Source organism: Cucurbita pepo, chromosome LG17, assembly GCF_002806865.2.
Source record: "Cucurbita pepo subsp. pepo cultivar mu-cu-16 chromosome LG17, ASM280686v2, whole genome shotgun sequence".
Taxonomy (NCBI): Eukaryota; Viridiplantae; Streptophyta; class Magnoliopsida; order Cucurbitales; family Cucurbitaceae; genus Cucurbita; species Cucurbita pepo.
Genome location: NC_036654.1, coordinates 539,513 through 549,057, shown reverse-complemented (window position 1 = coordinate 549,057; position 9,545 = coordinate 539,513). Strand labels below are relative to the sequence as shown.

General features: G+C 34.0%; 2 protein-coding genes across 2 annotated transcripts; one reads left to right on the top strand and one right to left on the bottom strand.

Moving 5' to 3' along the window:
* Positions 1–1,122: 1,122 nt before the first annotated feature.
* On the bottom strand, positions 1,123–1,548 carry LOC111779201 (monothiol glutaredoxin-S10-like). The gene has a single exon (XM_023659297.1). It carries the CDS (start codon positions 1,507–1,509, stop codon positions 1,201–1,203), a length of 309 nt encoding a protein of 102 aa, XP_023515065.1. The 5' UTR covers positions 1,510–1,548; the 3' UTR covers positions 1,123–1,200.
* Positions 1,549–6,101: 4,553 nt separating this feature from the next.
* On the top strand, positions 6,102–6,644 carry LOC111779184 (monothiol glutaredoxin-S2-like). Its single transcript, XM_023659274.1, has one exon. The coding sequence runs from the start codon at positions 6,191–6,193 to the stop codon at positions 6,497–6,499; it is 309 nt and encodes a 102-aa protein (XP_023515042.1). The 5' UTR covers positions 6,102–6,190; the 3' UTR covers positions 6,500–6,644.
* The last annotated feature ends 2,901 nt before the right edge of the window (positions 6,645–9,545 follow it).

Here is a 9,545-nt window from a genome sequence, read left to right as displayed (position 1 = left end):
TTTTCAGCCCCGACACACCAACACACGTTTCGGGTGATGCTATTCACACGATGCTCTGCTTTGGCTCTAGCTCTAGCTCTAATCTTATGTTAGTCACGTTGTGTTTTTCCGCTACTTTTAAGATTCGGGTAGGTCGGCATTTAAAAATACTCGACTTATGCTTCACTAACACAAATAGAAAAGTTAGAGACGTTTTTTTTTTTTAAAAGTTATTCTTTCTTAACTTATTCCCCTTTTTCTATTAGCTCGTTATTCTACTCATGTATCGCAAACAGATTGGATAATAATTGAAGTTCTAGATCGAAATCAGCTCCCTCACTTATTCACTTATGCTAATGAGATTTTAATTTTGTAATCATTTGTGATGAATTTCAATTTCATTTGAAGTGGTGGCAAAATAAAGATATTGTAACAGTGCCCACTGCTATTAGATATTGTCCGTTTTAGCTTGTTATGTATTGCTATCAGCCTCACGTTTTTAAAACGTGTCTATTAGGGAGAGGTTTCCATACGTTTCTCTCTCCAACCGATGTGGGATATCACAATCCACTCCCCTTGGGGACCCAACGTCCTCGCTGGTACACCGCTCGGTGTTTGGCTCTTATATCATTTGTAACAGCCAAAGTTCACTGCTAGCAAGTATTGTCTGTTTTGGCACGATATGTATTGTCGTCAGCCTCACAATTATACAACACGTCCACTATGGATAGGGTCTACTGTCCTCTATCCTGTTTGAGCCACTCTCTATTCCATTCTCCGTTTAAACAAAAATTCTCTAACCCATTTGTGTCGGGTCCAGGATTTTGGCTCTCGAGCTAAATGACATCTCGGACAAAAAGTTAAAAGATGATGATTTAAATTTAAATTTTTTTAATTTGGTAAGATTATTTAAATATTATAATATATTTTTCTAAATAATTTAAGATTGTTTAATAAAATACTTGATTGATGTAAAAGTATATTATAAAAAAACCTTATCTTTTGGTAAGTAATGTTTTTTTTAACCTAAAAAGGTTAACAACATTCCATGTCTGTATAAAGCTTTGCCAAAATGTTGGGAAAAAAACAGGGGAAAATATGTAAATACATTGAAGTTAAAGGACGAAACTGAAAAATGGGAAATTTCATAAGTTATCATTTCCATTACTTATTTTGACCGTTACATTGCATATTTACAACACAAAAGGAAACTAAGAAACATCAAAGCCATATAGCTCCAGCTTCCTTTAGCAATTTTTTTAGGGAGCCATTGAGATGAAGCGTCATCACGGTGTTGGCGGAGCCGATGAACTTTCCGCCGATGAACACCACGGGCACGGCGGGGCTGCAACCCAACCTCGAGAGAGCCATCTCCATTTCCTTCCCTCTTAACTCCCGATCGAGCTCGTGAATCTCCGGGCTCGCTCCTTGCTCGTAAAATAGCCTCTCGATTGCGTGACACATGCAACACGTGCTCTTGCTAAAGATCACTACGGCTTTCTTCCCGGCCATCTTTGCTACTACGTCCATTTTTTTAAAGCTTAGAAACGACAAAGAGATGAACTTGAATGTTAGCTAGGTTTGTAGTAGCTGAAAGGGATTGGTGTGTATTTATATAGGAAAGGAGGAGCTAAAGCCAAGCTTCAAAGTATATAATAAAAAGGTTAGTAAATTAATTAATGATATCATTGAAAAGAATTAAAGATATTTCATTTTAATATTTGCATCCCAACCCTTTTTGGTTTTTCCTTTCTTTTTTAGGGAATCATTAATAAAAAATGAAATTAAAACCGTAAAGGAAGATATGCTCGTAAACTGTTCAACATAGCATCCGAGTGAGTAGTGTAACAGCTCAAGCCCACTGCTAGTAGATATTGTCCGCTTTGACCCGCTACGTATCGTCATCAGTCTCACGGTTTTAAAACATGTCTGTTAGGAGAGGTTTCCACCCCCTTCTAAGGAATGTTTCCTTCCCCTCTCCAACAAATGTGAAATCTCACAATCCGTCCCTTTGTGGTCCCTCACTGGCACACTGCCCAGTGTCTGGCTCTGATACCATTGGTAACAGAACAGCTCAAGCCCACCGCTAGTAGATATTGTCAACTTTGACCCATTACGTATCGCCGTTAGTCTCATAGTTTTAAAACATGTCTGTTAAGAGAGGTTTCTACACCCTTCTAAGGAATGTTTCCTTCCCCTCTCCAACCAATGTGAGATTTGACAATCCATCCCTTTGTGGTTCCAGCATCCTCGCTAGCACACTGCCCAGTGTCGGGCTATGATACCATTTGTAACAGCTCAAGCCCACCGCTAGTAGAAATTGTCCACTTTGGCTTGTTATGTATTACCGTCAGCCTCACGGTATTAAAATGTGTATGCTAGGAGAGGTTTTCACATCTTTATAAAGAATACTTCATTCTCCTCTCTAATTAGTGTGGGATCTCACAGTTTGTGTCCGTATCCCCACTTTATAACAGTCCGCGTATGAGTGATAATAATTTTTGGTCATCACTGTTTAATCATTATATGAGTGACATGTACGTTGTCAGCAAACTGCAAGAAGTTTCGTGGGAATCTCAGGTCTCATTAGCTCGATGAACGAAAGCGAGTCTTCTAAAACTACTTATACGTATATTATTCGAGAGAATATCGGAAGAAGAAAAAAGATTAAGAATCTTCGACCTCTTCAAATCTATTACAGGAACAAAAACAACCTAACCGTTAAACTCTTGCTACTGTTGCCTTTATATATTAGGTTACGAGTATCAAATTTACGAATGGAATCATGAAACGATAACTTCTAACAATTATTTTCGTGTGAGATAAATCAATTTGAAAAGACCGATCATATAGTAGCTAGGAATGTCAAAATTTTTGGTCGAATATATCATAAGATGAGATGATCGAAATGTGACACGTCATCAGCCACCCCAAGATTTTGCATCACATACACTATGCTTAGTGTAGATATAGATAAAGGAAGGAGAAAAAGGGATTAAGAATCAAACTTTTTTAGGTCCCTTCAAACAAAAGTTGATATTATAAGAAAATTAAAATTTTATAATTATTCAATTTTTGGAGGAAAATAAAAATTATTGTGGGGGAAAAATCATAACCTAACTATTTTTATTCCATTGTAAATTTATTGTATTTAAAATTAAATATAGTAATTTAAAATTTTGGTTAAATTACAAATTTGGTCCTCGTAAATTTGAAAAATTAGAATTTTGCCCGTTTTTGACGCTAAATGTGGAGATGAGGATTGGAACAGAAAAAAATATATGTTAATTATCGTTAGACCGAGATCAAGTTTGAAATTAAAGTAATTATTTTTTAAAAAAATTACATAATATAAAGGAAATTAAAAGAAAATGGGACATATTTAAAATTATTTAGTAATATTCTTGCAATAAGGCTAATACCCCACATTTGTTGCATATATTACTTGTTGATATATATATATATGGATTGAGGGAGCAATTCCAACCGGTGATTATCATTACAAGATGCCCACTTCCATCAATTTTTATTCCACTAATAAAGTAGAATTAATTCATAAAATATAATTTAATTAATTTTTTTTTTTAACAAATCCGCAGTAATTAGAACTGACATAGTCTCGGGATTTTCAATTTCAGGTTATAGAAACTCAATCAACATGAGTATAATTTATTGGTCGAGACATCGATAACCAATGGGAATTTACCAAATCTCCATCTCATCCAATACCCGTTGCAATGCTAAATATTCTCTAAATTCTCGAATTAGCGTTGGACGACACGTAACTATCCATGCATGAAAAATAGGTTACCTTTTAAGGATGAGGCGTATTGAAGCATGAAGTTCAAAAGTAACCCTTTCACGATGGCTCTTCGACTATATCTTGAGCCACTTTTTAAATATTTTTTCTAATTAAATAATATTCGAGAAAATATAAAAAAGAATATTGGTATAAATTACAATATACGTACGTAGTTGGAAAGTTGCACACAGTATCACCAACTTATCAAAGATTCCAAAGGAAAAAAAAAAAAAAGAATGAGAAAGTGAAGAAGCCTTTCATGTCGATGCCATTTATTTATTTAAATTTAAATTTATTTATAATATATTATGAGTTTTATACTTATATTTATTAAACTTATATCATAATTAAATAAAAGTTATAGCACATGCATTTAATTTATAATTTGGGCTCTTTTTAATAATATTTTTTTCAATATATAAGTACAAATATATTTAAATTTCAAATAATAAATAAATAAATAAATGTACGGCTCCTTTTTTTTTGTTTCTCTCTCTACTTTTGGGTGGCAGCAATGGACATGCAGAGATTTGAAAGCGAGTTAAGGCTCAGCTAATTTGTCCTTTCTTTAACCTAAAAAAACACAACAAAAAAGTCAACCTTTTATTGACCTTTTGAAATTATGTCGATTTAGGTCAATTAGGGAAGACATTATAGATAACGTTACTATAAGAAATTATGCCAATGTCACTAAAGGCTATGGATGTCACTTTGGGACACATACAGATAGCTCTCGTATCGAAAGCGTTAAAGAGAAGTCATTGGGTCGAGTCTTTGCGAGTTCATCTTGAACAAATAAATCCCTTATTTCTAGGTGTTTTAGACATGTAGATAAAATGTCGGGAGCTATCAATAATGCACTAAAATTTGGCCCGTCTGTCAAACTCTATTAGTTAGATTATTAAATGTAAATGTAGTAGGAGAATAACATAAAAAATTTGGTCATTTGATGGTGTTAATCGTAAGGGCTAAGAATTGAAGGGTCTAGAGAATTCTTTGGGGGCAAATGAAAAAGGAAGAAAAAAAAGGACAATGTTCTTCAATTGGATGCGAATCCAAAAAATTAAATAAAATTAAATAAAAATAAAAAAAAAAGAAAAAGAAAAAGAAAAAAAAGGGATATTTTATAAATGGATAAATCCAAATACTTTCTCCAGCTCAATAGATGCCTCCAAGATAGGGATAGCAGCAAAATCTTTCTTTATAAAAGAAAATAGAATTTTAAAAAATAAAAAATAAAATTTATATATATTGTAGAATTGACTTATAAAATAATAATAATAATGGTTTTGTTAATAGTTAATTGGATTCTTTGTTCTTTATGGATGTGGGTGTCTAATTTGGGAAATCAAAATCAAAACCTAGGAACGGAATTCCCAAATCTAATAAAGCTTGATTTCATTCCAAATTATATATTAAAAGTAACCGAATTTTGACGACATATATATAAATACATAAATCAACCATAATCAAACACATTTTTTAAAATAAAAATAAGCTTTTCGCAATAATTTTGTAACACACGACCATCGCAGCTCACTCGGTCATGTCATCGAAAACAGACTCACCTGTCGTTCGTAACATTGGGACATCTCAAACATCTATCCCTTCAGGATCTATCGATGCATTGGCCTTTCCATGTCCATGTCATGTTATTTACACATACCTTACCAGATAGCGAGTGCATAATCCAACATTTAACACTTGGGTTAGGGTGCAATACAGACACACCTATGCCACTCAGTACTATCATTGAAAAACCCATTACAAAGGAAGTCGCTCGAGACACTCATCTTATAATACTCGCCCTCATTGTGACACACGCATGTGTCATAGAGTAGCTTGCTTAGGTCACAGAGCTCAAGAGTGGTGGAGAGCTGACACCTTGCTTCTCCCTGTAGTACGATATTTTTAATGCTTCTTGGGTAGATGTCGTTTTGGCGAACAGTCACACGATGTTGTGGAGCGTCCGTCCAGTGTTTGATTGACGCCAAATTTGACGAGCATTCATATTTCATATAGACGGACTTACTCCTGAATCGCTATACTCGGGTTAGAAAAAGGAGAAAGGAGAGAATAAATTGATTTGGATGGTGAAAAAGATGGGAGAAAAAGGAAATTTGATCTGATTGTAAAAGGAAGTTAGAAGTACTTAATGAAAACCGTACAAAGGACACGTCTCTCTTAGTTTATTCTTTACATTTATGCAAATATTCGAAGGTGTAAGCATTTTCAATCCCAACATGGTTACAAGTCTCCAGGTCCCTCACAGTTCCCTTATAAATATCCCTTTTAGCCACTTCATTTCTCACCAACTTTTTCTTCTTCTTCTTCCGTGATTGCCTTTAAGCCATTTCTCGTTCGATATTGGTTTGTAATCCCATTTTCGAGATTGTTTTTGAGTTAGCAATGGAGACCGTGAACAAGTTGGTGTCAGACAGGCCTGTCGTGGTGTTCAGCAAGAACAGTTGTTGTATGAGCCACACGGTCAAATCACTCTTGTGCGACTTTGGAGTTAACCCGACGGTGTACGAGCTCGATGAGCTCCCGGGAGGGCAAGAAATCGAGCAAGCTCTCATTCGGATCGGTTGCAGTCCTGCCGTGCCTGCAGTGTTCATCGGCGATCAACTGATCGGTGGCGCGAATGAAGTGATGAGCCTTCATCTTAAGCGGAACTTGATCCCCATGCTTAGAAGGGCTGGTGCTTTGTGGGTTTAAGTTATATCTATAAATGTAACTTTAACATAGCCAAGAGTTACCTTAGGCATCCGCCCAAAATGGCATAGAGTTTTTTTTTTTACTTCAATGTAACTTAATCATTCTCGGGTTCATCTTATTAATAAAAATACTCATAAATTTTGTATGTTATGGTAAATAATTCAGATGGGTTGACTGGCACCGACAATATTTGTCCACTTTTTAAGAGAAATGAACTTAGTACGACGTATGTTATGATTTGTTTAAAAAATAATCATGTTGTCGTCTGTCGGGTTCTCCCGTCTCACCATCGTCATCATCATCCTCGTCCTCTTTACTTTTTTGTTCATCAATCTTATAATAACGACGTAACCAATTCCTTGATTTACTCTTTGGGCTGCCTTGCTTGTCTAATAAAGTCGAAGACGAAGAGAACGTCTGGTCGAACCGTGAATCAATAGAAACTTTTAGTTTATGTTTGAGAACATTTTCAAGCGAGGAGATGATCAAAATGAATTGACGAGAACCGAAGGTTCGTGATGATATTCTTCTTGTTCTGGCTAATGCTAGTGTTCTTCGGGGATAAAAAAGGAATTGTTAAAGATTGTTGGGAGGAACCCAACCTTGACTAATTAAGGAGATGATCACGAGAAAAAAAACAGAAAAACAGATGACTGTGCTCGGGAAACTGACTCAAGCATGTTCAAGAAAATTTAGAGCATGGTATTTAAGTTATTCAAGTCACCAACCCGACCAACTCGAAATTTCGAGTTGGTCTAAAAAATTTCCCGACCCAACTCATGTACTCCCATATTTTATTTGTAATAAAAAAAGTGAATGGATTATAAAGATAAGTTCGTGTAACCCTAAATCCTAAACTTGTTCAAATCTCCATCTCACATTACAATACGAAACACTCGAAGTTCTCGAACCATCGCTATCTCGAGAACACGAAACAACTGATGCATGAAAAATAGGTTACTTTTTAAAGATGAGGCGTTTTGAAGCATGAAATTCCAAAATAACCCACATAAGAAAATGGCTCTTCAACTATGTCTGGAGCCACTTTTTAATTATTTTTTCAAATTAAATAATTTCAAAATATTCCCAAAATATATAAAAAAAAAAGTATAAAAGTATAAACTTATACGTACGTAATTGGAACAGTTGCAGAATCACTAAAGATTCCAAAGAAAAGAAAAAGAGAAAGTGAAGGAAGCTTAGAAGCCTTTCAAATCGATGCCATTTTTAATTTTTATTTATTTATTTATTTATAATATATTGATATCAGCAACCTATCCTTAAGGAATAATATATTTTTCTTTTTCTTTTTTTTCAACAAAAAGATTATGGTTTTTTTTTTGTTTTTTTTTTTTGGTGAAATTCATATATTTTATTAAACTTATGTTATAATTAAATAAAAATTATTATAGCACATGTATTTAATTTATATTTGGGCTATTTTTAACAATATTTTACTATCATTAACATTTGAAATAATTAACATAAATATTTGGGTTAAATAAAGCTAAATTACAATAAGTTCGAGGGCATGTTTGAAATTTTTTTTACTCTTTATGACATTATTTATTCATATATTTTTTGTAACTTGGGAAATTAATTTATTAAAAAGTATATAAATACAAACATATTAAAATTTCAAATAAAGAATTTTAAAAAAAGACAAAAAATAAAAGATAAATTGGGATAATGTTGGGGACCAAGCTGCAATTTTTTTTAATGTACGGTTTTTTTTTTTAATTTTTATATATATATTTTTTTGGCTGTAATGGACATGCAGAGATTTGAAAGGGAAATAAGAGAGTTAAGGCTGAGCTCATTTGTCTTTTCATTGCCCTTTCTTTAACTAAAAAACCAAACAAACAAAAAGTCAACCTTATTGACCACAAAATTTTGGAAATTAGGTTGATTTAGTTTGACTTATACCAATATTTATTTGTTAGGTGTTTACTACAACGACCTAAAAAGACATACATAATTATAAAAAAATATTGTTAAAGATTATGAATGTCACTTTGGGATTCGTGCAGATAGCTACCTTAGTGAAAGGGTTGAAAGAGCTAACACTCAGTTTTATTAAAGAAATGTCACTTTACGAGGGAAGTCACGGTCGAGTCTTATCGAAAGACATGTAGATAAAATGTCAATAACTTGATGTTAGCTTCTATGACATATGGTTTAAAGAAGAGAGCTATCAATAATGCATTTGTGAGATCACACATCAATTGGAGAGAGGAACAAAACATTTTTATAAGGGTATGGAGACCTCTTCCTAGCACATGTGTTTTAAAACCGTGAGGGAAACCCTGGAAGGAAAGCCTAAAGAGGACAATATATGCTAGTGGTGGGCTTGAACTGTTACAAATGTTATTAGAGCCAGATTCCGGGCGGTGTGCCAATAAGGACGCTAAGCCCCGAAGGGGAGTGGACATCGAGCGGTGTGCCAACGAGGACGTTGGGCCCTGAAGGAGGGTGGATTGTGAGATCCCATATCGGTTGGAGAGGAAACAAAACATTTTTTTTATTCGAAATCTCCCCCTAACATACGCATTTTAAAACCTTGAGGAGAACCCCAGAAGGGAAAGTTAAAAAAAAAACAATATCTGCAGGTGGGCTTGGGCCGTTACAACACTAAAGTCGGTAATACAAATTTAGCTCGTCTCTGACGCTCTACTGGGTTTGAGATTTTTGAACTGAAAACGAATTTGGGGAATTAAATTAGATTATTATATGTAAATGCGGTAGAAGAATAGCATAAATTATTGACTTGAAATTTGATAATTTGATGGTGTTAATCATAAGGGCTAAGAATTGAAGGGTCTAGAGAATTCTTTGGGGGCAAATGAAAAAGGAAGAAAAAAGGACAATGTTCTTCAATTGGATGCGAAGCCAAAATAAAAAATAAAAAAATAAAAAAAAAAAAAGAAAAAGAAAAAAAAGGGATATTTTATAAATGGATAAATCCAAATACTTTCTCCAGCTCAATAGATGCCTCCAAGATAGGGATAGCAGCAAAATCTTTCTTTATAAAAGAAAATAGAATTTT

Coding starts and splice junctions, on each gene's coding strand:
- LOC111779201 (XM_023659297.1), bottom strand. CDS start 1,509: ATGGACGTAGTAGCAAAGATGGCCGGGAAGAAAGCCGTAGTGATCTTT.
- LOC111779184 (XM_023659274.1), top strand. CDS start 6,191: ATGGAGACCGTGAACAAGTTGGTGTCAGACAGGCCTGTCGTGGTGTTC.